General features: G+C 53.5%; 1 protein-coding gene across 6 annotated transcripts in view; it reads right to left on the bottom strand.

The window, feature by feature from the left end:
- Positions 1-12,295: 12,295 nt before the first annotated feature.
- PDE4B (phosphodiesterase 4B) overlaps positions 12,296-27,411 on the bottom strand; it is a 227,835-nt gene continuing 212,719 nt past the window's right edge. For 5 of the 6 annotated variants that reach the window (XM_071564558.1, XM_071564559.1, XM_071564560.1 and 2 more), the window contains 9 exons: positions 25,764-25,857; positions 21,674-21,852; positions 21,145-21,243; positions 20,842-21,006; positions 19,689-19,788; positions 18,720-18,874; positions 18,499-18,621; positions 16,845-17,027; positions 12,296-14,299 (listed from right to left, as the gene is read on the bottom strand). In XM_071564558.1, coding sequence (XP_071420659.1) covers positions 13,934-14,299; positions 16,845-17,027; positions 18,499-18,621; positions 18,720-18,874; positions 19,689-19,788; positions 20,842-21,006; positions 21,145-21,243; positions 21,674-21,852; positions 25,764-25,857 — 1,464 coding nt within the window. In that variant the 3' untranslated portion in view covers positions 12,296-13,933. Of the gene's footprint in view, positions 14,300-16,844; positions 17,028-18,498; positions 18,622-18,719; positions 18,875-19,688; positions 19,789-20,841; positions 21,007-21,144; positions 21,244-21,673; positions 21,853-25,763; positions 25,858-26,599; positions 27,354-27,411 lie in introns of those variants that run through there. The other variant, XM_071564562.1, reaches the window with a different exon arrangement.

Raw genomic sequence — 27,411 nt, 5'->3', positions numbered from 1 at the left:
CGCCCCGCACCTCCCTCACATGCGCGCTCGCTGCCGACACACCCCCCGGGAACACACCAACCTAGTTCCCAGATTTTATTTTTTTTTCTTTTTCTTCCCCCCCATTTTCACCAAAAAGCATAACCTCTCTCCTACCTCGTGACGCACTTCCCCTCCCTTAATCCTATTGCAGCGGGCGCAGGAGCGAGATTAATGCCCGGGCGCTGTCAGATTAGGAGAGCGGCTGGCACGGGGGGGAGAGCCGGCAATCCCGGCGGGATGAGGCGGCTGGCACGGGGAGGGAGCGCCGGCAATCCCGGCGGGATGAGGCGGCTGGCACGGGGGGGGAGGGAGAGCCCGCAATCCCGGCGGGATGAGGCGGCTGGCACGGGGAGGGAGCGCCCGCAATCCCGGCGGGATGAGGCGGCTGGCACGGGGAGGGGAGCGCCGGCAATCCCGGCGGGATGAGGCGGCTGGCACGGGGAGGGGAGCGCCGGCAATCCCGGCGGGATGAGGCGGCTGGCACGGGGAGGGGAGAGCCGGCAATCCCGGCGGGATGAGGCGGCTGGCACGGGGGAGAGGGCCGGCAATCCCGGCGGGATGAGGCGGCTGGCACGGGGAGGGGGAGCGCCGGCAATCCCGGCGGGATGAGGCGGCTGGCACGGGGGGGTGAAGAGCCGGCAATCCCGGCGGGATGAGGCGGCTGGCACGGGGAGGGAGCGCCGGCAATCCCGGCGGGATGAGGCGGCTGGCACGGGGAGGGAGCGCCGGCAATCCCGGCGGGATGAGGCGGCTGGCACGGGGAGGGAGCGCCGGCAATCCCGGCGGGATGAGGCGGCTGGCACGGGGAGGGAGCGCCGGCAATCCCGGCGGGATGAGGCGGCTGGCACGGGGAGGGAGCGCCGGCAATCCCGGCGGGATGAGGCGGCTGGCACGGGGAGGGAGCGCCGGCAATCCCGGCGGGATGAGGCGGCTGGCACGGGGTGGGGGGAGAGCCGGCAATCCCGGCGGGATGAGGCGGCTGGCACGGGGGGATGAGGTGGCACAGCTCACCCGGCACGGGAGCGAGAGCCGGCAATCCCAGCGGGATGGGGTGGCACAGCTCGGCCGGCACGGGCGCTGCGGGCACCAGGCCCTCCGCGCCTCTCTCGCAGCCATTCGAGGGACAAATCCATCGGCTGACGTCACATGGGCAGCAATTAGCCCTGAAAGGCTGATGTGGGAGAAATTTCTCCCCGGCTGCCTCTCCCAGCAGCGCTAGGGAATTAATTTCGCATGAGGAGCAGCCGAAGCGTCGCTGGAGAGGCAAAAAAAGGGGCTGGGAGGGAGCGGGGGGGCTGCCAGAGCTGAGCCAGCCGCTGTCTGGGCACCCCTCAGCCCCTCGCCAGCTGCACCCCGAGAGATGCCACCCATTTCTCTGCCAGCCACAGCCTCCAGCCCCCCCGAGCGCCCCTCACCACCTTCCCACCAGCTCCGAGAGCGCTGCGGGGGCACGGGGAGCTCAGCTGGGGGCACAGGCAATGCCAACGCAGGAGTTATCGGGACACTACCAGGATTGTCCAAGGAAATGAGAGATATAAAACCGTTTCTGGCAAAATTGGCTTTAACCAGCTCCAAAGGGCCAATTATTTTGTTTTGCTGGCAGGAAAGAGGCTGTAACGCTCCTCAGTCGTCCCGAAGCTGTTCCCACGCGCGGCTGCAGGAGCAAAAGGTGCATTCTCGGCATCCTCATCCCCAGCAGCATCCACCGCTGGAAGTGCCAGCAGGGAAAGCTCCGTGCCCTGCAGGGCACACCCAGACTCTGTCCCCGACGGCAGCACCGCGGCACAGACCGGGATTGGGACCCTCAGCACCCCCGTGCCTGCTGGAGGAGCTGCCTCACCCACTCGCGCTCCCCGCCGGGCACCACAGGGCGGTTTAGGGACAACCGGCCCCTTTCAGCACTTGCAAATGTGGCTTTTCAACGTGACCTCCTCGTGTCAGTGACGGAAACTTCACTTCTACCTCTCGCCCCGCATCAGCATCTTTAGGATCATCCCCATCAGCCACACGAGTTTGTCAGGACTTCACTCTGCTCACAAGCAGGGACAGCAACACCCACACCGTTTCCCCCATTAAAAAAATAAATCCAGTTTTCTCCATTTAAATAATCAACGCTATTTTCCCCAATCAAATAATAATGAAAAAACACCACACTTAAATATTTTTCCCTATTTAAAAAGTTAATCCGAAAGCCAAGCACCTCCAAGGGTCTGGACACAGCAGTGAGGAAATGAACTTCAGCACCACAGCAGGGTGTCCAGATCGAGTGTCCCCAGCCGGTGAGAAATGCCACAGCACCCGGAAAAGGGATGGGATTATTTAACAGATGGTTCCTTTAATCCATGCAAGGAGCTCCTGGGACCTGCCTGCAGTGCCTGTGCTTCCAGCCCGGGGAAGTGTGCCCAGAGCTTTCAGGAATTCCGTCTGTAATCCTAGGGTGAGCACAAGGCACCAAATGTCACTCTGCTGTCCCCTGAGCCCAACTCCAAAACTCCCAGAGGAGCCAGGCTGGCATACATGGCAGGATGCCCCAGTGGTGGGCATGTACCTGCCACATCAAAATCCCTCCTCAGATATTTATCTTCCAAAAATTCATAGAGCTGCAGCACCACAGTCCCAGCACCCCCATCCCTGGGAGTGTCCCAGGCCAGGCTGGACAGGGCTTGGAGCACCCTGGGCTGGTGGGAGGTGTCCCTGCCCATGGCAGGAGTGGCACTGGATGAGCTTTAAGGTCCCTTCCAACACAAACCATTCTGGGATTGTATGATCCCACATTCCAGTGTCTCCACTGCCAGCCAGGACAGACCCACATCCCACAACTCTTGTGATGCTCCAGGGCAGATATTCCTTAAGCAAGAAGATCCACAATACCCTCAGCAACCCCCTCCAAGGCTGGGCAATGGGTAAATAAGTTCTTTGCCCCCATTTCAGTGCTGGCTTTGGGCAGCTTTCCCTTCACAGCAGCACCTGCTGCCCGAGCACAGCTGGGAATCCCTGGGATACTGATCCCCCAGCACAGCTCCAGCTTTCCTCAGCTCTGCAGGATGTTCTTGACCTTACGAAATCCTTCCTGTCGTGTGGCAACACCGAAACTCACCTTCCTGAGGGCAAAATTAACCCCAAACTAAGGACACCACGAACCTGCTCCTGGCACGGGCTCTTCCCAAAGGCAGGTGGCACAGGGAGAGCCAGGTCCCTGCCAGCACACCCCCCTGTGCCCAGAGGGAGGGCAGGGTGCCAGCGAGCCCCTCTCTGCTCGAGGCAAACTCCATCTTTACAGATTCCCAGTCCTTCCAACTGCCACAAGAACAATTCTCAGGAAAGACACTGGAAATCTCCGGCGGCTCCTGCAGGAGACGCATCAGGAAACTGCCAGCAAACAGCAACAGATGAAGCCAACAGCCTTAAGATCAAAAAATAAAAAACCCCCAAAAATAAAGAGCAGCAAGTGAGTCACTGGGTGCATTACTCATATCCGAGCCCAGTCATGCTGGAGCTCCATGTGACGGCGCAGTGGAGGAGCCCGGCTCGGCCTGCAGGGGGATTTGCTAAATAAAACCCCAATCCTCCAGCCTCATCCTCACCCAGGAGCTGGCCCTGGCAAATCCCTGGCATTAAGGGCAGCCAGAGGGTTGTTTACATCTCCCCACCCCACAACCCTTTCGCTAAATCGTAATTAAACCTTGGCTAAGAACAAGCTCATCCTTCATCTGCTCCTGGTGGGATGCAGTGGACAGACCCCCAGTCCCTCCTGGCTGGGGGCTCCCAATGTCCCAGCACTGGACACTGACCCCCATCACCTCCAAAACAGGCTTTCCAACCAAGTTCAGCCATTTGCCTCTTTCCCTATAAACCTGGGTTCATTGGAGACATGGGCAGGGACACCTCCCACCAGCCCAGGCTGCTCCAAGCTCTGTCCAGCCTGGCCTTGGACACTTCCAGGGATCCAGGGGCAGCCACAGCTTCTCTGCCCAACCTGTGCCAGGGCCTGCCCACCCTCCCAGCCAAGAATTCTTTCCTAATATCCCACCTAATCCCTGCCCTCTGGCAGTGGGAAGCCATTCCCTGTGTCCTGTCCCTCCATCCCTTGTCCCAAGTCTCCCTCCAGCTCTCTTTGAGCCCCTTTAGGCCCTGGAAGGGTTTTAAGCCTTCCCTGGAGCCTCTTTACAAGGTTCCTTACTCAAAGGATGCCCCTCCATGAGGGAAGGAGGCTGTGAGATGTGAGACACCACCAGTAACACCTCCCCCATGTTTCCAGGAGCTCAGGAGGGCACAGAGGTGGGTCAGCCCATCACCCAGGCCCTGAGCACCCAAGGAAAGGTGCTCTGCACCCCACAGCACCCCTGAAGTGCCCAGCCTATGCTGAGAACCAGCACAGCAGCTTCCCACAGGACCCCAAACCATCCCTGGCACAAGTAATCCCCTAATGAAGGTCATGGCACAGTCACAACAGGCTTGGAGAAGGGAAGTGGCTCCCCTAAAACCAGGCACAATATTTTGTGGGACTGACAGTGCCCACCACTGGGCAGGACATGGGGCAGGGAGGATGATACCCACCCCTGTGCCAACAACCCTGTTCAGTGCCCCAAAAACCCACATTGTGGCAAGCAGGGCCCCTCTGCCAGATGGGATCCAGGTGCTTCTCTGGCACTGAGGTGCTGGTGGAGACACAACAGCCACACCCAGGAGGGGTTTAAACCACCAGAGCCAGCTCTGTATTGTCTAACCCTCTCCTGGAAGGGCAGGTCATTGGGTTGTGCCCCAAGGTACAAAGGCAGAATGGAACCCCACACACCCCCTGGGAGCTGCTCCTGCCAGCCCCACCAAATTCCTGCCCCACATCACCACAAATCCCACTGCAATGAGGCAGCACACCCAGAAACACCCATTTACAGCAACCACCACAACTCACCTCCACCGGCACGGCGGGAGGCCCCGCACCGAGCCCCGCCGGCAGGGCGGGAGGCTCCGCACCGAGCCCCGCCGGCAGGGCGGGAGGCTCCGCACCGAGCCCCGCCGGCAGGGCGGGAGGCCCCGCACCGATCCCCACCTTCCTCTCCTGCTCTTGCTCCCCTACACCAAAGGGTCCTCCTGGCCCCACCTCACAACCTTGATAATGGGAGGCTAATCAGTTTAATCACCAACACCTCAGCATCACACCCCGATGGGGACGAGGTGCAGCTGCCCTGGGACACTCAGTGGTGCCCTCTGATGTTCTAGGATGTTCCAGAAGGTCCCAGGATGCTCCAACCCAGCCATCCTCTCACACAAGCTGGGACAGAGCACTGAGACCCCAACCCAGCCCATGCCACCTCTGCAGCCCACGTGGCCACCATTTCTGGGCCCAAAAAGGACAAACCACCCAACTGTACAGAAAAGACAAGGCCAGAGGGAATACTGTTAATTGATTATTTTTTCCCACAAAGAAGGCATTCAGGAACACTGGCAAAGTCCTCCTGTGCCCCACAGGCAAGGGGGTTGCAGCCAGCACCCCTTTTCCACACCACACACCTCATCCTAAATATTATTGAACCCACTTTGCATCTGATTCCATTTTGGAACCCTCCCAAGTCCAGGTGGGGAGGTCAGCACTGCACTCTGGCTCCTGGCACCTCCCCAGGTTGTGGGAACTCCCTGTGCATCCCGTGTCCCCATCCCCATGGAGAGGGGGGACCCAGAGACATCCCCTGGCCATTCATGCACAAAAGAGCCCCCAAAATACCATTTCATTCAATTCAGCCCCAAATGACATTAATTTCTTTAAAAACTCTGCACCTCAAGCAGGAAAGGTGGGGGGATTGTTGGCAAACTGAGGCAAAGCAGCTTCCACATGGAACATAAACTCCATAGGAACAGTGTTGGCTGTGGGGATTTCAGGGAAAGTTCAGGCTCAGGGGGCTTCTTCCTGCAGTGCTGGGGGAGTGGTTGCCCCTGGGTGCCCCTGGGTGTCCCTGGGTGCTCTCCCCATTGTGGTGGGAGGTCCCACTGGAAGATAAACCCTGAATTTTCTCACTGCTCCAAAGCCAACCCTATTCCAAACAGGTTTTCCCCTCGAGGTGCAATGGCTGATTTACTATGAACAGATTAAAAGCCCAACTGCCCTGCCCATGTGGGAGCATGTGAGTTCTGAGAGCACGTGTGTTCCTGGGAGAACATGTGTGTTCCTGGGAGAACATGTGTGTTCCTGGGAGAGCACGTGTGTCCTGGGAGCATTTACCCCTCCTGTGTAAACAAAAGTGTTTTCTGCAAGACCTGGGGAGTAAAACTCCATAAAAATGTGGGCTCAAAGGAGCAGCACAGGTTGAGGGATTCCCAAAGGTGAGTAAAGGCATAGAGCCACTGCCTCCAGCTGTGCAGGGATCCAGCCATGCAGGGTTCCAGCCGTGCAGGGATCCAGCTGTGTAAGACTCCAGCTATGCAGGGATCCAGCTGTGCAGGGATCCAGCTGTGCAGGGTTCCAGTTGTGTAAGACTCCAGCTATGCAGGGATCCAGCTGTGCAGGGTTCCAGCTGTGCAGGGAATCCAGCTTCAGCTGTTCAGGCACCCACTTGTGTGGGGATCCAGCTGTGCTCAACATCAGCCATGCTCAGTCCCCAGCAGTGCAGAGCTCCAGCTGTGCACCCCTCCAGCAGCACACGGTCCCAGCTGTGCACTGCTCCAGCTGTGCACGGCCCTGGCCGTGTGGGGCAGCAGCTGGACACGTTCCCATTTATTTGGGACCCCTCCGTGAAGCCGTTCCAGATGTTTGGAGTTCCAGCTGTGCGTGGCTCCAGCTGAGCCGCATCCCGACTGTTCGTGTGTCCCTGCAGGGCATGTCCCTGCTCTGTGTGACGCTGCAGGGCATGTCCCTGCTCCGCGTGTCCCGGCAGGACATGCCCCACCGCGGACAGTCCCCACCGCGGACAGTCCCCATTCCCGTGTCCGGGCGGTGGAGCTTCCCAGAGCTCTGCGCTGTACGGGCGGGAGCTCAGCAGATGGAGCTGTGCAGCTGTGCATGGACTGTGCATGGACACGATGGGGCTGTGAAGATGTTCAGGGACACGATGGATCTGTCCAGATGTGCATGGACACGATGGGGCTGTGCAGATGTGCGTGGACATGATGGGGCTGTGCACGGACATGATGGGGCTGTGCAGGTGTTCAGCGACACGATGGATCTGTCCAGATGTGCATGGACACGATGGGGCTGTGAAGATGTTCAGGGACATGATGGGGCTGTGCATGGACACGATGGGGCTGTGCAGATGTTCAGGAACACGCTGGCTCTGTACAGATGTGCGTGGACATGATGGGGCTGTGCAGATGTGGATGGACACGATGGGGCTGTGCAGATGTGCAGGCAGCTTGTACACAGCTGGCCCTGCTGCCCCCCAGGTGTCCTCCCTGCCCCAGCAGCCCCCAAAACGCTGCCAAAGCACAGCTGGACCAGCTGTCAGGAGCAAGGAGGACATTTGGCCCCTTGTGTGTCACCGTGTCACCAGCACAAGCTCTGCCCAGTTCCCAGTGTGTGAATCCCAGTGCTCCCACCATAAATCACAGGAGGGGCAACCCCAAAACACGAAGGGGTGTCCCAGGACCCCACTCTGGGCCGATGAGGGGGATGCAGAGCCCATCCTGCCCCTCTAACAGGGGTGCATCCCACAGTCCCTTGGGAGCCAGAGCTCTATGATCCCAAATGTCCCCAGCACTACAAGGACAGGATCGGTGACAGGATCAGACCAGGATGACACAAAGACCCTCCAACAGAGCAGAAAATTGTGCAGCAACATCAGGGCTTGGGGTGTCCCTGGGAAAGGGACCCCTTGGGGACAGGAAGCCCTTGGGGACAGGAAGCCCTTGGGGACAGGGAGACCTTGGGAATAGGAGCCCTTGGGGATGGGCTCCTTGTGTCACTCCAAAAGGGACATTTGGGAAAGCTAAAACACCTAAACACACAGTGAACCTCATCAGCTTGGCCGCAACATGCCCTGTCCCTCCTGGCCAGCCCTGGGTGCCGCTCCTGTCCCCGCCCCAGCCCGGCAGTCCCAGCGTCCCTTCCCGCGGAGGCTCCGGTGTCGGGAGCCCCCCGGCTCCGCTCCAGCGCTGCAGACCTGATAAAATCTGCTCTTTGTGCACCAGGCCCCGGCTCCTTCCTGTTTTCGGCTGCAAAACTGTCAGCACTTCACATTCTCATTTCTCTTTTTTCATCTGTAGGACTTTTAGGTGAACTCTGCACCAGTGGCAGATCCTCGTGGTTGGATTATTACCTGGGAGATGCTCTGTCCTGCTGGCTGGCACACAGAGGGACACGGGGCTGGGAACCAGGGACACAGAATCATGGAATCACAGGATTGTTTGGGTTGGAATAGCCCTTTCAGACCATTGAGTCCAACCATCTCCCAACACTGCCGAGGCCACCACTGATCCATGTACCCAAGTGCCACATCCACATGGCTTTTAAATCTCTCCAGAGATGGGCACTCCACCACTGCCTTGAGCAGCCTGTGGGCTTGACAACCTTTTCCATGAAGAAATTGTCCCTATATTCAACCTAAACCTCTCCTGGTGCAACCTGAGGCCATTTCCTCCTGTCCTGCCGCTTGTCCCTTGCTCCAACTCCATCGTCCATCACTGGGCAGGTGGGAACACCCACCCTCATCCCAAACTCCTACAGCCTGCAGGGGGGAAAAAAGGGCATGGAAATCCAGCCCCAGCCCCTGGAGCGCAGCCTGTGGGCCCTGGGAAACAGCAGCAAGGTTGGTTTATTATTTTATTTCTTTGCATCATGGTTTCCATTAACAACGCTGACCTCTGGGTCAGGAGTTTCCTGGCAGCGCCGGGACTCTGCGGGACCCTTGTCCCCAGGCAGCCAGGAAGGGCCAGCTCTGCTCCCAGAGCTCATCCCCAGGATTGACGCCTGTGGGTGGTGGAAATCCCCCTGAAACCCCAGCTCCATGTCCTCAGCAGGAAACTATGTCCCTGGGGACAGGGACAGCTGCCACTCGGGGGCTGCGGGTGACATCCATCATTGGCGCTGGCAGCACGGAGGGGACGGGGTGTGCAAATGTGTCCCAGGAGGTCCTGAGCCCTCCACATCATCAGTCCCTTCAGGGCCTGCTGGGGGTCACTGGGAGTGACTGGGGGACCAGCAGGGACGGGGAGCAGGATCCATCAGCACTGTCCACCCAGGCATCGCTGCCTCCACACCGGCGCTTCCCACGCTGAGGGAAACCCTGCGAGCCCCTCTGGAGCTCTGGATGTGAGGGTGGGGAAGCACAGCCAAGAGGCATCATCATCATCATCATCATCATCATCATCATCATCATCATCATCATCATCATCATCATCATCATCCCCCCAGGAACAAAGGAATGGGGCCAGCAAACCACCTTGCACCTGAACTGGGACTGCTCACCCCCAAAATGGAAACCAGAAGTGCTCTGGGTTAGTTTGGCATCACAGCGGGCACAGCAGCATTTTCCCTGTGCTGCTGCAGGGAAGGAGCAGAGACAGGGCTGCTCTCAGCTCCAGAACTGCTCTGCCACCCTCCCATGCTAGTGAGGAAGGCACTGCCTGGCAGAACTAGGTCATGGAAAGGGACAGGAATAAAGCAAGACAAGGCTGGAGGGGAGGGGGGGTGGGCAGAGGGGAGGGGGCCAGGGCAGAGCCCCCCATGTCAGCCCCACCCCCAGGGACCCCACCGGGCACACCCACCCCCAGTGCACCCCTGGCTGTGGGGCTGGTGCTTCACCTGCAGCCCCAGCTCTGTGTCTGTCCTACATAGGCCCTTTCCCCACCCAGAACTGCCAATGTTTTTCCAGCCCAGTAACCCATTGCCCATCTCTGTGCATCGCTGGGAGCCGTGGGCACGGTGCCGGGCACGGTGCCGGGCACAGCAGGGCACGGCCAGCACAGCACCAGCGTGGGGAGAGCATGTGTGGGGATGCAGGGGAATGATTTCACACTGAAAGAGGAGACATTTGGATTAGAGACAGGAGGAAATTGTTCCCTGTGAGGGTGGGCAGGCCCTGGCACAGATGCCCAGTGAAGGTGTGGCTGCCCCATCCCTGCAGTGTCCAAGGCCAGGCTGGACAGGACTTGGAGCACCCTGGGCTGGTGGGAGGTGTCCCTGCCATGGCAGGGAGTGAAACGAGATGAGTTTTGAGGTCCCTTCCAACCAAAACAATTCTGGGATTCCATGAATTCACTGGAGAAATCACCCTCAAACCCCTGGCAAGGTGTAGGTGGCATTCCACTGGGCCAGGAGGGACTTGCAGGACGGTGGGTTGGCAGTTGCTGCTGCCACGGAGTGCTGGGTGGGAAGATGGGTGTGGGATGAGGGATCCACACTTGCTTTCACGTGGCTTCCCTTTGGAGCCAGCGAATCCAGGGAAAGCCTGTGCAGGTGCCAAGGTGGGGGCACCGTGGCATCGCCCGCAGCGAGGGTGGCACAGCGTCCCTGCTGTCCCTGCCCCCTGCCCGTCTGCAGGATGTTTTCTACTGCAAAGTCTGTTGTTTTGGGTCAGGCCAGGACATGAAAGCGGCCCATGGGCTGTCCCGGTGCGCGGCCATCGCTTCCTGTCTGTGCCCGCCTTCCTGTCGCCACCACACCGGCCCCGCCAGGAAGGCCACGGGGCTCGGCCACCACCGAGGGCACAGCAACCCTCCCCTTCCCTGCCTAAGGCACGGGCTCCTCCGTGTCCATTGGGCTGCAGGAGGGAGGGGCTGGGCTGGGGCCATGGGAGAGTTCTGGGCTTTGGCTGTGTGAGGTCCTGTATTTTGGCTGCAGGAGGGCTCTGGGTTTGGGCCATGGGAGGGTCAGGGGTTTCAGCTGTGGGAGGTTCTGGGTTTTAGCCGAGAGAGGCTTCTGCATTTTGGCTGTGGGAGATCCTGGGTTTCAGCTGTGAGAGTTTCTGGGGTTTGGCTGCAAGAGCATTCTGGGTTTGGCTCTGGGAGGTTCTGGGGTTTGGCTGTGGGAGGTTCTGGGTTAGCCAAGAGAGGGTTCTGGGTTTCAGCTGTGAGAGTTTCTGGGATTTGGCTGCAAGAGCATTCTGGGTTTGGCTGTGGGAGGTTCTAGGGTTTGGCTGTGGGAGGTTCTGGGTTAGCCAAGAGAGGGTTCTGGGTTTCAGCTGTGAGAGTTTCTGGGATTTGACTGCAAGAGCATTCTGGGTTTGGCTCTGGGAGGTTCTGGGGTTTGGCTGTGGGAGGTGCTGGGTTAGCCAAGAGAGGGTTCTGGGTTTCAGCTGTGGGAGGTCCTGGGTTTTGGCTGTGTGAGTTTCTGGGTTTTGGCTGTGGGTGGTTCTGGGTTTTAGCCAAGGGAGGAGAGAGGGTTCTGGGTTTCAGCTTTGGGAGGTCCTGGGTTTCAGCTGTGTGAAGTCCTGGGTTTTGGCTGTGTGTGGTTCCAGGTTTTAACCGAGAGGGTTCTGGGTTTTGGCTGTGGGAGGTTCTGGGTTTTGGCTGCAAAGTGCATTCTGGATTTGGTTGTGGGAGGTCCTGGGTTTCAGCTGTGTGAGGTTCTGGGTTTTGGCTGTGGATGGTTCTGGGTTTGGCTCTGGGAGGTTCTGGGTTTCAGCTTTGGGAGGTCCTGGGGTTTGGCTGTGGGACGTTCTGGGTTTTGGCTGTGTGAGGTTCTGGGTTTCAGCTTTGGGAGTTCCTGGGTTTCAGCTGTGTGAGGTTCTGGGTTTTGGCTGTGGGTGGTTCTGGGTTTTGGCTGCAAGAGCATTCTGGATTTGGCTGTGTGAGGTCCTGGGTTTCAGCTGTGTGAAGTCCTGGGTTTCAGCTGTGTGAGGTCCTGGGTTTCAGCTGTGTGAAATCCTGGGTTTTGGCTGTGTGAAGTCCTGGGTTTTGGCTGTGGGTGGTTCCGGGTTTTAGCCGAAAGGGTTCTGGGTTTTGGCCGTGGGTGGTTCTGGGTTTTGGCTGTGGGAGGTTCTGGGTTTTGGCTGCAAGAGCATTCTGGATTTGGCTGTGTGAGGTCCTGGGTTTCAGCTGTGGGAGTTTCTGGGTTTTGGCTGTGTGAGGTTCTGGATTTTAGCCGAAAGGGTTCTGGGTTTTGGCTGTGGGAGGTTCTGGGTTTTGGCTGCAAGAGCATTCTGGATTTGGCTGTGTGAGGTCCTGGGTTTCAGCTGTGGGAGGTCCTGGGTTTTGGCTGTGGGTAGTTCTGGGTTTGAGCCAAGAGAGGGTTCTGGGTTTGGGCCACAGGCATGTTCTGGGTGTGGAGGCTCCATCTGCTGTCCCCCAGCACTGGTGACACAGCCCATGCTGGCTTGTTGACAAAAGCATCACGAAGAGCCACAGGCAGGGTCATGCTCTCATTTATTCACTTCATATAAAAATCTCTTAAGAATGCATCTGAACACAATATATAATACTATAACATACATTGTGTGAAACTTCTGGAAACAATAAAATAACCACCTGGAACAATGCAGTGTTCAACAGACAAACAAACCCACTGATCATGCACAACTGTGCTATTGTCATGAACTAGTTAGTCACAAGTTGGACCAAAAAGCTTGAAACGTATTTTACAGACTGAGATTGACACCTCTCACGATGCCGGACAAGCTTTGTCAGAGGAAGTTTCACAGCACAATTATTACATCAGTTCACATTTTTGTCATAGAAATTCACATTGGGTCGTTCAGAAATTGGAAGGTGACATTTAAAGCCGTCCCGTTCGCGGGGGGTGTCTTGGTTTGCCTCCCCTCGCCCCGGTCACTGCCACCCGCCCTGGGGTCTGGTGTCACCCCTCCCACGGGTGGCTGCCACCCAAATGCCCTTCCTGGGTTGTGTCTGTCTCTCCAGCTTTGTTCAGGTTCTTGGACTTTATGCAATACAAAAGGTTACAAGAAAAAAAGGCAACTCTTATTCCGAGTTTTCTACACCGTTAACATCGCCGCCGACAGGCAATGCTAATTCATATAAATTAATAACTTACAAAACATTACAGTATATACATGACGTAATAAATACACTGTTATAAACAGTAATGGAGGTGTTAGAGCTCGAGGCAGTGCAGGAGGAGGGTGCTGGGCCTAAACCTAGAAACGTGGACGAGAGGCCAGAGAAACACAAACATCCGAGCGTGCAAATTCCGAGGAGCTGCCGAGGGGGAAGGCGTGTCACACACTGCCCTACTCAGGGATGGACTGCACTGGGCCATGGGGACAACCTGCCCTCTGTCCTGCTCACCACGACCACCCCCGGGGAGGAAACACACTGTCCTTCCAAGCCAGAGAACGGAGACGGTGCACAATGGCATGACGTGACTGAAAATGGGTCACTGGGGGGATTGAGAAGACGATTAAAGGTGCAGTAATGCAAACCAGAGGGTTTCCCCTCCTGTTTAGTCTGTCAAAGTGGTTAACTGCAACAAAGTGACAGGTATTGCCCATGAAAAAAAGGAAGACTGCTTCTTGTAACAGGAAGAATCAAAAAAGTATCCGTCAATTCTGAAACACTTTGTGTCGCTTTTGAAAACTAAACTCCGTGTGTTTAATTGAGAGACTCTTGAAAAGACATGAAAGTGTTTACAAAGAAGGCACACAGGTCTGCAGACAGGTGGTCGGGTGGACAGGTTTTATAATGGAGAGTTATTAATCAGTAGTTTCTATCAGTCTAACTGGTATAAATTCCAAAACTAACAGTATAAAATCTCTCAGTTGTGTGTCATTGACGCCTCAGTCCCGACCCAAGCCAGCTCCAGGACAACACGATGCTCTTGGCTGACAAGGCTCAAACCACAACGTAAATCACCTGGTAATTTCCTGAGCAATCATTCACTACACGATCTTTAACCCTGACTCCAATCTCAAGTAGCTGGGAGGGTCTTTCAGCCACTGTGGCAGCGGCCTCAGACCCCGCTGCAGGCTGTCCGTGAGACCGCTTGCATGCTCCTTAAGTGTTTAAAATCCACTCACACGGGGCCAGGACATTATGTGTCGACAGGAGACGTGTCCTCTGTCACAATCTCTATGTTTGCCTCCCTCTGGGGCTCCTCCTCCCCCGGCTCAGCCACGCAGAGTGTCTGTGTATTGCTGAAGTAGCCGATGCTCTCCCCGTCCTTCTCCGGCCCGTCCGAGTCCTCCTCCTCCAGCGTCAGTTCAAACTGGAACTTCTCCATGAGGCCCTGGCAGTCCTGGCCCCGCTCCTCCAGGGGAGGGGACGGGCTCTGAGGTATCATGCTCTGGTACCAGTTCCTGTTGTCCTCCAGAGTGTCCAGGATGTCCTGGGCGTCGGGCTGCACCAGGTCTGCCCACGTCTCCCAGAGAGGGTGCACGATGTAGTCGATGAATCCCACCTGGAAACACAGGAACACACACACTGAGGGGAAGGGAATGACGAGGAGCAGGTGGGTGTCTAAAAAGTGCCATTTATGGCAATACCACCTCAATTTCACAAGCAAAACAGAGCAAGTGCCCAAAGCAGCGCAGCTGAATTGCCGACAGAATCATCCAACACCCAGAGCTGCACCTACAGAACTGGGTTGGGCTGATGTTCAAAATCAAACCTTGGATGAAAGTTTAACTAAAAGCAGGACCCAACAGGAAACCCAAGAGATGGAGCTGCCAATTCCATCCCTGGCAGCATGTGGGATTTTAAATATCCCTGCTCCTCTCAGAGAGGATTCCCTGGGGACTGGGGGCACGGCTGGTGCATTTGTGGCCATTCCACCCTTAGCCCAGGATACACACTTGGCTGAGAGCTGGGAATACACCAGAGCTCCCAAGATGAGCAGCCATCCCAAGGCTGAATGTCCTGCCTTTACAGACTGAAATTCAAGCTTTAGGTGTGTTTTGCTGTGGTGTGCAGTTTGTGCCTATTCTGAACCATTTCACTTTAAATATTGCAGTTTTTCTCCTCCCTCTGCCAAAGCAGCCACTTTTTCTCTGCGGAGCTGGCCCAGCTAGAGATTCTCTTTCATTCTGTGTTGGAAAGAGCCCAGAAAGCAGGTCAGCTCATCCCAAGAACCCTCCTCCTGCACGAAGAGGACAGGCTGCCACTGCCTGAGTGCCCTGGAGTGACGTGTCAGGGGTGGAAAGAGTGAGGGCTGCGGCTGAGTCCGTCAGTCCTTCCGCCGGCGTAAGCTCTGAGCTAAATCATCCTCCAATTGTCTGACTAAGAGAGGACGTACGTCCAGGATGGAGAAAACTGAATGGCCATAAAGAGGATTGAAATTCTTCCCCCTTGGCAGAATGTGTCACTTCTCCTCGCTCTGCTGGACAAGGTTTCTGTGCAGCAGGGAAATGGCTCTCCGAGGAACCAGCCCCAGCGTGCAGATGTTTGCTTTGGAAGTCACACATGGCTCCTTCAGACACAACAGGATGTCAATAGAACCATTAACATTCAATTGTAACATACAGTTGAGGCAGCTCAAACAAAAAGGTGATGAAAATTTCCTGCAGCACATGTTTTGAGAGGGAAAAAAAAAAAAGGATTCTGTGAGCTTGGCTCATGGATTTGCTGCCACCCAAAATGCTCCAGGGCTCTGCAGCACCAACGGGTAAAGATCAGCACTCATTAACAGGGTCACTGTTTCCTTAAAAACATCCCAAAGCATGGGAAAAATGGAATAACATGGAATAGCCACGTGGCTCAGCAGCGATCCTAAAATATTTTGACGTAAAGAGGTGACATCTCAAGCTCTGAAATACTTGCACACTTTTTTCCAATCCACTCCTTCTTTCCCTCCAGCACCTTCCTTTCTCCTTTGGGATCTCCACAAGGGCCATTTTGTGCAACTCCTGCCTTTTTTTCCAAAGCAAAAATGCCATTTTGAAGCCTCTGTGAAGTGCATTTGTGAAACAAATAACTGATTGGAGCTCCCATGCAGAGCACATGAGTGGTCTCTGGCCAGGCCTGGTTGAAGGATTCACTTCTTGGTAGGTTAAATCAGACAGATTTTTCCAACAAAATCACCATGTGGTTGAGTGAATAATTTTGAAACCACTTGGCTTAGCCTGACAGGACATTTGGAAATAATTATCATCAGTTCTGTTACTTATTCAAGCTGAAAAACCTCAATGATGACTTGCTCGAGTCATTCAAAAACAACAACCAGGACACCCTTATATAAAAGCTGGAATATGTTTAGGCAAACATAAATTACTGGTTTCATTACAGACTATCTGGGTGAAATTTTATGGCCTGTTCTACGCAGATCAGAACAAAATCTGACCTTGAAGCCATTTAATCTGTGAATCAGAACCTGAGATGAGCCAGTTCTTCTCGAAAAATGGGGCAAATCCAGCTCCTTTTAAGGTTCGTATTGACAGAAATGAGTATTCCTGTGACTTCACCCTGCCCAGCAGCTCCAGCAGAGCTCTGACTTAACTGGCCAGACAATGCACTACAAAACTGTCCTGAATATCGACTGGCACCGACTTTTCCAGTGTCCTGAAGTGGATCCCAGCTGGGAGAAGCTCCTGACCCTGTAGATCAGTGGGGCTGGCGCTGCTCTAAATGTCCAACCCAGGGTACAGTGTCAGTGTGTTTAGGAGGTACTAAATGAGCAGAGGGTGTGAGAGCAGGAGAGTCCTGGCAGGAGGATGGGGAGAGCAGAGCTGCTCTTTTCCAGCCAGGGGAACACAAGGAAACCAAGTCCCCCTGGAAACTGGGACACAAACAGGGCAAGATGAACACGTGTGTGGAAGGAGGAGATGCCAGGGGGCACAGAGGAGGCTGAGCAGCCTCTCCAGGCTGTGGGAGCTTCAGGCCCAGCTGGATGCCAGGGAGGATCAGAACCAACCCCATGAACAGCTGGCTCTTTGCCTAACTGTGCTGGAGAAAGCAGGTGAGTTTTGTCTCTGCTTCAGAAAGCAGAACTGCAGCTCAGGGCTGGTTACCTGGGATTTCTCCACCGAGGCAGTGTGTTTGTCACACATTGGGCTGATCTCCATCCCCCTCTCCCTCTCCTTGTCTCCCTGCTGGAAGAACTCCTCCATGATCCTGTCCGTCCACTGCCGGTACAGCTCCAGGGACTTGGTGGGATTGCTCAGGTCTGCACAATGTACCATATTCCGGAGAACCTGCAATTACAGGAATCAGAAACCCCATAGAATTAATGGGAGCAGAGGATGGTCTCAAGCTGCATCTGCTCACTTATTGCAGAACATTTAACCACAAGGCTCTTTGTTTATGAAACAGCCCATAAAAATATTGACATTGTTCCACTGTCCCACGCTGAAGACATGGACCTGCTGGAGCAAGTCCAGAGGAGGCCACAGAGATTCTCCAGGGCTGGAGCCCCTTTGGAGCCAGGCTGGGAAAGCTGTGGGGTCACCTGGAGAAGAGAAGGCTCCAGGGACACCTGAGAGCCCCTGGCAGGGCCTGAAGGGGCTCCAGGAGAGCTGGAGAGGGACTGGGGACAATGGAGGGAGGGACAGGACACAGGGAATGGCTTCCCACTGCCAGAGGGCAGGGATAGGTGGGATATAGGAAAATATTCTTCTCTGTGAGGCCCTGGCACAGGCTGGGCAGAGAAGCTGTAGCTTCCCCTGGATCCCTGGAAGTGTCCAAGGCCAGGCTGGGCAGGGCTTGGAGCACCCTGGGATAGTGGGAGGTGTCCGTGCCCATGGCAGGGGTTGGACTAAATGAGCTTTAAAGTCCCTCCCCATGCAAACCAGCCTGGGATTCTGGGATTCTGTATCTCCACAGATGAGCTCAGCTGCCACAGTCCCTTCAGAAGCAACATGTGCTCTCTGCTGTTCAGACAACTCAGCACTTACACGGGGTGCAGTTGTGACAATGTTGCTGACATCACACAGGTTTGTTTTTGAATGCAGGTGCTTCCCACCATTCAAAATTCATTTCCATGCTCTCATGGAAATAGATTAAATACTCCTACTTTATTAAATGAGTAATATCCCTCCCAGACACCCACAAGATGTGCCTGACTAACTGGCCCAAAGGTCTGAGACAGCAACAGAGTGACTTAACACCAGCAGTCTTAAATAAAAAAATGAAGGAGTTTTCCCATGAGCTGGTTAAGAAACTGGTCATCAAAGTGCAGAGCAGATCAGGATGTATCTTGCCCTGCTCACCATGTGACCCTGTGCCAGCACTGCTTTGTCATTTCTGTAAATCAAGGGTTACATTATATAGGGAACAGATTGCACGTCACTAATTTTAGTTCCCTGGGAGTTGCTTTAGGTGTAGAGCCACAAATTAAAGTTCTTGCAATGCTATTGCAGGAGAAACAAGTGGGAGAAAGCAGCAGGGAAATTTGGGAACCCTCAAAAACTCACTCTTATGGACTGACCTCAACAGAATGTGCATGTTTAAACTTAGATGCTCCAAGTGTTACAAAAACCATCATCCCCCTTCACCTCAAATATGTGGGACCACCTTGTACCTGTTCTTAGTGCAGAGGAAAATGACTGCTGAAAATTTAGGTCAGCAGCTTCTACACATGATCAGCTGAAAAGCCACAGTGAAAACAGGGGCGTGGTTTCTTCACCCCTGAGCCAAACACACGACACAGGGATTTGATTGCTGTACCTGTATTCTGTCTGTGTAGTTGTCCAGAAGGAGAACTCCTGAACTGGTCACCTTCTTAGTTTCCACCATAGTCTTCAGGTCAGCCAACAGACTCATGTGCTTGGACATATCGGTGGCCAACACCTGGGGAGAAGTGGAAGGACGGGATGTCAGGGGGGGCAGCCTCACACAGAGGGCAGTTTTGGGGTGAGGAAGAGGGGCAGAGTGGGCACAGCTCTTACCATGTCGATCACCATCTTCCGCAGCGTCTGGCGCTGCTTCTTGGTCAGGTTCTGGAAGATGTCACAGTGCTCCTCCTGGAGCAGTTTGAACCCCACAGCAAGGTGGTGGTTCTCCAGGACGGATTCGTCGTTGTACATCAGGGCCAGCTCGGAATCTGCCAAAGGAACACAGATCTGTGACTCCAGCATGTGAAATGGGCACTTCCAACAACCCACACTTCTCCTGGGCACTGAAATGTTTTATCTGTGTGCAAGAAATGGGGCAAAGTTTCTTTGCTCAGGGATATCTCATCCCTGGAAGTGTCCAGGTCCAGGTTGGATGGGGTTTGGAGCAACCTGGGCTAGTGGAAGGTGTCCCTGCCCATGGCAGGGGGTGGAAAGGAGATGGTTCCAGGATTCTGTGATGGGTTTTTGCTCCATGAGAGCCAAGAGCCTGTGGTCTGATAACCCCAGAATGTGTGTGTGTAACACAAACAGCCTTTGCTCAGTCCCAGCAAACAAAATAATACTCAGTTGACTTAGTTATGGCTTCAGAGTCACTGACAACAGAATCCTGCAAACACTCTTTCTAAAACAGAACAATACCCATATTCTGAAATCCAGATCCATGCTCAGCCTCTTGCAGAGCCCAGGATGAGCCCCAATATTTAGCTTCATGGTTGTCAATAGCAATAGCATTATTTCTCTTACATTAATGGTAAAATTTGCACTCAGGACTAGAAGAATTATTACATGTTAGCAAGTAGTAATGTTCACAAGGGCACTTCACAAATTGTACTACAATAGCTCCCTTTGTGAGGAATTTCATTTTAATTACTGCTTTATTTCCAAACGTCTCCCTCATTTACTGCACAGCATTTTGAGAGGGCAATGCAGCCTGCAAGTCATCATGTATGTAATGGAAAAAGCATTTCCACTGGTTTCCAAATTTGTGGATGAAGTTATGATTGTATTCCAAACAAAACTCACTTGTATTAATCAGAAATTGATTGGAGACCCCGGGGTGATCCACATCATGAATTGCAGCTGCGAAAATTGCAGCAAGGATTTCCAAATCTGTGAAGACAGCCTAGGAAGGAAAGAAGGAATTTGTCAGAGAGCTCCTTAGGTTTTATCTCTCAACAGTTTGGAAGGCTGATTTAGAGAAACAAATTGTGCTTTTTAAAATTAGTTTTCTGAGGACAAGCCACTGACTCAGAAGAAAGGTCTACAAGCTGCTTGTGCTCCTGAAGATGCAACAGCGACTTCAGGCAGAGCTGCTGCTGAGATTTCTTAATCACAGAACCCCAGGATGTGCTGAGCTGGAAGGGACCCACAAGGACCACCCAGTCCAACCCTCAGCCCTGCCCAGGCCCAGCCCCAGGAGTCACTCCCTGTGCCCCAGAGCATCATCCAAACCCTCCTGGAGCTCTGGCAGCCTTGGGGCTCTGCCCACTGCCCTGGGGAGCCTGGGCAGTGCCCACCACCCTCTGGGGGAAGGACCTTTCCCTGAGATCCAACCTGCCCCTGCCCTGGCACAGCTCCAGCCATTCCCTGTGCCCTGCCCCTGCCCTGGCACAGCTCCAGCCATTCCCTGTGCCCTGTCCCTGCCCTGGCACAGCTCCAGCCCTTCCCTGGGTGCTGTCCCTGTCCTGGCACAGCTCCAGCCCTTTCCCTGGGTGCTGTCCCTGCCCTGGCACAGCCCCAGCCCTTCCCTGGGTGCTGTCCCTGCCCTGACACAGCTCCAGCCATTCCCTGGGTGCCATCCCTGTCCTGGCACAGCTCCAGCCATTCCCTGTGCCCTATCCCTGCCCTGGCACAGCTCCAGCCATTCCTTGTGCCCTGTCCCTGCCCTGGCACAGCTCCAGCCATTCCCTGTGCCCTGTCTCTGCCCTGGCACAGCTCCAGCCATTCCCTGTGCCCTGTCCCTGCCCTGGCACAGCTCCAGCCATTCCCTGTGCCCTGTCCCTGCCCTGGCACAGCTCCAGCATTCCTCAGGTGCTGTCCCTGGTCCCACAGGGCAGAGCTCAGTGCCTGAAGGATCCCTGGCAGGAATCCAAGCCCTTGGAAAAGCAAGAAATGCCCATCCCACCTTCAAACCCATCCCTGCCCAACACAACTCAGCTCAGACAAGACAACTCACATCCAGGGCAGGGGTAGAGAGCAGAACATGGGTGGACTGGGCAACATCAGCAGCGTGCAGGCTGTTGTGGTAGGCCACATCTGAGTGGTAGTGATCCTCCAGCGTCATCATGTACGTCACAAACGTGTCCGAGGAGATCTTGAAGGTTTTTAGGAGGTCTCGCTCCTGTGTAATGAAAGGCACAAACACACGGGCATGTATCAGGCAAGGAGATCGTGCTGGAGAAGGCAACAAACCAGAAAGCAATTAGAAATTCCAACAGTGCTGTGAAACCCCAGCAGAGCTGGGCAGGGAGGGACACACCTGGAATATGGCGTACATGATGCAGGTGAGGGGCCTGTTGTGGGAATACCTGGCCACGTTAAATATGTTCAGACCCCACTTATTCAGATCTTCCAGTTCCTTTGGAGAGGAGAAAAAGAGAATGGTTACATTGTTTTCCCAGACAATTCTGCACTTAGCACTTGCACCGTGTGTTCTGCATTTCCCCAAAGTTCCAAAATATGCAAATTTAATAATTATTGTAATAAGGTGAGTGCATGAATATGTATAATTAATAAAGTACATGAACACAGAGTAACTGTGAAGGACTGATGTTGTGGTTGGTAATTGCTTTCCTCAGCCTTCAACACGTTTTTTTCTTATAATTTTAGGGATAATTTCAAGTGTTTATAAACACAACGTGCTGTCAGGGCCTGCTACCATTAATTGCAGCATTTGTAATGGCCACTTCACTTCAGGGATACTGATTCCAGTTTTACAAGGCAGCATCCATTCATCCAGTCCTTTCCCAGCTTCCAGGTTCCCCCAGAAAGGCAAGAACCTGTCGTACCTTGGCCAGGTGATCTTCCTTCTCTGTTTTCACTCCAAACCGTGAAATGCTGGTGTTATTCAAGCTTGAACTGTGCATTAATTTTTTCACTCCGCTGATCTGTGTCATGAGCTGCTGTTTTTTCTTCTTCTCTCTGTCCTTCTGGGTGGGAGAAGGAATCTCCACGTCGTTCTGCTTGTCTGTGACAAAGCAAGGGGGAGTGAGTCAGCACCGTTGGCAGCGCCAGCGCCCGTCACACCCCCCAAAATCAGCCCTTGGCTTTGCTCACTGAGGGGCTCCCACACCAGTTCAAACCCAGGGGGTGCTGCTGGGGGTCTTCTTGCATTTTGGGACCCAAATCCCAAAGCAAAACAGTCCCAACACCTCTGGTTGCCCTCTGCAAGACTGAACCTGAGCCCTGAGCCCTGTTGGGACACCTGGTGTGATTCTTGGGGTGTCTGTGCAGGGTCAGGAGTTGGACTTGATGATCCTGGGGGGTCCCTTCCAGCTCAGAGGATTCTGTGATTGTAGGACTGTGTCAGGCCAGGGCTGCATGGCCTGGGGACATCACATGTCCAAGGATGTCTCTCCATGTGTGGATGTGGCCCCTGGGGACATGGGACAGTGGTGGCCTTGGCAGTGCTGGGGAATGGTTGGACTCAATGGGCTCAGAGGGCTTTTCCAGCCTCAATGGTTCTGTGATTCTCTGTGCCTGAAGGGCACCAGATTCTGCTCACAACTAAATCCCAATTAAATGTTATTACCCATTTTCAGGGAAATGTATATATTCCAACAACACATTTTTCCTCATTACAGTAAACAAGTGCATATTTTCCTATTCCCTGTCTTGACATTCATTAAAGTCAATACTCCCTGCTCTTAAAACACCAACCCAGCAACAAATTGGTGACCCTGACTTATTAAAGGTTTGTCCTTTACAAATATGAAGAGAATACATACAAAGCACAGGCCATATTCTCAGAGATAGTAACAACATTAGTGCACATGCCATGGAGATGTGTTTAATAAATACATAAATAATTATCTCCACATATGTCATTTACTGCCCTTACAGCTGATTTATTTGCTGCATTGAGGTGGAGATCCAGTGGCTCATCACTTCCACACAAACCATTTTTCATGGCCTTGTAGAAAAGGCTACAAGAGTCTCTTTGCACCTTTGCATCCCTGAGGACCTGGGGAGGGATGAGGCCTTCAGGCATTAGTTACTTTTGCCTTGGCTTAATTAAAACCCTCTGAAATCAGAATTACCAGTGTGTCTGCAGCACTGCAATTAAGAAAGAAGTCATTATTCACAGCAGCAGCCTGGCTGACATCAGTGGGTGTTTCCCTCCTGTGTTTCTGCTGAACCACTGAAGGACTTTCCTCTCCATAATCACCTCAGCAATGACTAACACCAAGGCAGTGGACAATGGACATTCTTGGACACAGATCTCTGATTTGTTAAATCAAGTCCCCACGGTGGTGGCAGCAACACCTCCCACCCCCTGGGCAACAGCAAGTGCCAAAAGGGCATCATGACCTTCCCTGTTGATGGGATGTGGCCAAGAATGAAACCCCTGTTTGCCATCTGTGACCCTCACGTGGCTCTAAGGCTGTGCCCAGTGACTGCAGCACTGGACCCTCTGCAGGGGACATCACTCCTTGGTGCCTTCTCAGCTCATTTTATCATGGAATCACAGACTGGATTGGGTTGGGAGGGACCTCAAAGCCCACCCAGTGCCACCCCTGCCATGGGCAGGGACACCTCCCACTGTCCCAGGGTGCCCCAGCCTGGCCTGGGACACTTCCAGGGATGGGACAGCCACAGCTTCTCTGGGCACCTGTGCCAGGGCCTGCCCACCCTCCCAGTCAGCAATTCCTTTCCAATATCCCACCTATCCCTGCCCTCTGGCAGTAGGAAGCCATTCCCTGTGTCCTGTCCCTCCATCCCTAATAAAATCAGGAGACTGAATGAAGTCATGTGATCTGGTTTTAATATCTATAAATTATCCTCATTTAACAAAAGATGCTTGGATATAAATGAATGTCCTACCCACATATTTCTTTCTTTCTTTGTTTATTCAGCCTCCTCAGTTGTCAACTCCTGCTATTTTGTGTGTTCATTTAATTTTAAACCAAATTTTAGGGAGGAAAAATGTAATTCATAAAAAACATAATAACACAACTTCCCAAAATAGCTTGATGATCCTTTTAAAAGGTTTACTCATTTTCTATACATGAGCAATCAGGCTGCAATCTGGCCCAGCCTGGAGAGGCTGCACCACTCAGCACCACCAGGGCCCTGAGTGGCTGAGTGCCCTCAAACTCCCACAAAACACGGGATGTCATTGTCACTGGGCACGGGAGCAGCAGCAGGACAGGAATGAAGAGACCACTGGCCAGATCTGCAAAGGGAAACGCAGTTGCCTGACCCAGCCTGAGTATGGGGAATGGAAACAATTGAAAGATGTGGAGCTGCTGGAGCAAGTCTAGAGAAGCCCATGGAGATGCTCCAGGGCTGGAGCCCCTTTGGAGCCAGGCTGGGAGAGCTGAGGGGGTCACCTGGAGAAGAGAAGGCTCCAGGGACACCTGAGAGCCCCTGCCAGAGCCTGAAGGGGCTCCAGGAGAGCTGAAGAGGGACTGGGGACAAGGGATGGAGGGACAGGACACAGGGAATGGCTTCCCATTGCCAGAGGGCAGGGATAGGTGGGATATTGGGAAGGAATTCCTGGCTGGGAGGGTGGGCAGGCCCTGGCACAGGTGCCCAGAGAAGCTGTGGCTGCCCCATCCCTGGGAGTGTCCCAGGCCAGGCTGGACAGGGCTTGGAGCAGCCTGGGATAGTGGGAGGTGTCCCTGCCATGGCAGGGGGTAGCACTGGATGCACTTTAAGGTCCCTCCCAACCCAGACGAGTCTGTGATTCCAAGATTCCATGATTAATACAACCCCATTAGCACCAGCAGTGGCTCTGGCTAATCAGCCCCTGCTGAGACACCAACTGCACAGACCAGAGCATACATTTGGTTTATTTTTGGTGGCCACTTTGACTATTCCAGCTGCAGCACATCCTGCTGCACAGCCACGTGCCCACTGGGAAGAGCTGATGAGCAGCCAACCCCCTGAAGAAGCCACTGTGCCCATGCTGTGCCCCCCAGGCCCTCCAGCCAAGCAGTGGCTGCTGGCTGGCAGCTGGAAAGCCTTGCTCCTAATTCCTTGTTGTTTTAATTCATGTTCTGGATGTCATGGCTGAGCTGAGCACTAAGACAGGGCCATTGGATCCCACAAAGCAGCTCCAGACTTCCATGGATTATTAATGATGTGATGTGTCCTAAATGCACACCCAGCAGTTGGAAGTGGCCATTGAAAAATCACTTTAAAATCCCTTAATGGAAATAATTGTGTGTCATGCAGTGAATGCATTTCAGGGTCATCTTAACCTCAGGGCACGAGTCCTCCCGAGCTCCAGTATCCCAAATCTCTCAGTGTTTGGAGCTGCAGGGCTCAGATATATGCATGAGATTCCTGTGCTATGCCTCATTTTATATGCAAATGGTCACAAAATCTAAAGCTGCTGCCACAGAAAATTTTATTTTTCATAACAAATATGTTTTGTTGACACAGAGGATTCATTCATGCCAGTTGTGCTGGGAGCTCCAGCAAAACGAATGAAATGCAGAATATCCTCTTAACTCTGACTTCTGGTGCAAAATGAGCACATTCACCCAAAATAATATTTAAAATGGCTGGGCTGAGTCTAATCTGAGCCCTGTCTCTGAAGGGGAAGATGCAGCTGAATGAGGCAATGGTTGCAAGTTGGGCTCGTGTGACTTTGTCCTTTACTTAAGGTCAACACAAACCCCAAGGATTGCATAAGGCACTACCAACAGCTTCTTTCAGTCTGCCCAGCAAAATCCAACGGCTTGGAGAAGGAATTCCTCTGTGCACAGAATTATCCAAATGCTATTTTTCCTCCCTGCATCCATCTGAAAGCGAAAAACCCAACACATTTCACTAATTCTCTGCCCCAAAGGAAAGCTGGGCACGAGCAGCGACCGGGCTGCCCTTAATCCTGCCCTGAGTCACCCAAAAGCTTGGGATGAGATTCCTTACCCAGGAAGGTGTTGGAAATGTACTCAGACACCTGGTTGCCCGAGCGGCTCATCTCGGAGAGGTGTGTCAGCTCCCGGTTCAGCATCCTCTTGAACTGGGAGGGGAAGAGCACAGACAAAGATGGCATTTTTCGGAATCCTTTCACATCAGTCCAACCTTAGCACAGATGAGTCCCCAATTAAGGTGTTAAAAGCAAAATTCTGGAGGTGTTTGGAGTGGACTCAGAGCCACGGCTTCATTTAGATACTGCTCAGCATCACCAGGACTGGATATTTCTTTGCAATCTACTAAACTACACAATTAATTTCCTCCAAAGATGCACATTAGTTGTTACTGTCACAAATGAAGAAGCACATTTTGAGGTAATCTCTCTGCAAGCTCAGATTCCTGGCTGGGTTTCAATTCCCCATCCTATAACCTTCTCTAGCTCTGGATTTTATAAATTTTCTCCATTTTGTATTATGCAAGGAAAAGACAACTGCATATCCAGAGGAGAAAGACACCATAAACCTGCAGGTCTGCTGGGATCATTCCAGCAAAATGTAGGATTCAGACATTTCCCCCCCAGATATACATGCTGTGCTTGTCCTGATGTTACAAGCAAACATTTTCATTGCTGCACCATTTTATCCTGCAACACCGAATTCCCAAAGGGATAAAAACATTCCATACATGTACTCTGCATGCACACCACACACATGTTCAGCTCTTGCCAAAACACACAATAAATAACCATTTTAAAAGCTTTTTTTTTTTTAACGACAGAGGTTTTATCTCAGCAACACAGCACAAAAAAAAAACCAGCTATTAATAATCCTTTCAGGAATGAAACCCACCTTAATATAACCCCAAGATACAGATAACAAATAGTTTGCTTCAGGCATTTTGGAAAACTCCTCGCTGCCGTCCACAAATCCTCCCGGAGAAATCGCGGCTCAGACGGGAAAGCTCCTCGGGAACACGGACCCCCCTTGCCCAATCCAGGGGGAAAATCAGCGCCCAGCAAAGCCAGCGATGCCCCAAAGCCCGGCAGCCGCTAATCCCGCGCCAAGCCCAGCCTGGCAGCGCATCCTTGCCCAGCCTGCCCGTGGGTGGATGCGCTCGCAGGAGCCGGGGATGCAATCAGGGCTCGCACAAAGGAGCGAGCGCTGAGCCGGACGGATCCAGCCGGAGCGCTGCGAGCCCGGGGGAATTGGGGATCGTCCCGCTCAAGGGGGTCCCCTCTCCGCATCAGGCTCGCCCAGCTGGATGCCACGCCAGGAAAATGCCGCTGGGTGCGGAGGGGCTGCCAGCTTTGGTAACAGCCATCTTTTTAAGGGAGATTAAAATGGAGGAAGCTCGGGAATATTTAAATAAGGCAAAAGAAGGCAGGAGTCTCTTCTCCATCCCTGCTTTGGTTCAATCCTCTTCCTTACTGAGGCTGATTTTCAAAGCAGATATTCCTATATGGATTTTTAAAAGCATCATTTTTCACATTTTCAGCGTGATCATTTTTTTTTCCTCCTTCATGGTAAAGGGCAAATGTAGCCATGCAGCAAAATGTACCTGTACAAACTGGAAATATCTTTCAGACAAGAGATATAAACTAATAATAACCCTAAATCTGTAACAAATGCAATTCATAAGTTCTTTCTCTCAAGAGTATATT

The sequence above is a fragment of the Pithys albifrons genome, chromosome 10 (assembly GCF_047495875.1).
Source record: "Pithys albifrons albifrons isolate INPA30051 chromosome 10, PitAlb_v1, whole genome shotgun sequence".
Taxonomy (NCBI): domain Eukaryota; kingdom Metazoa; phylum Chordata; class Aves; order Passeriformes; family Thamnophilidae; genus Pithys; species Pithys albifrons.
The sequence above is the reverse complement of the archived record's forward strand: the minus strand, read 5'-3'. Positions and strand labels throughout refer to the sequence as shown.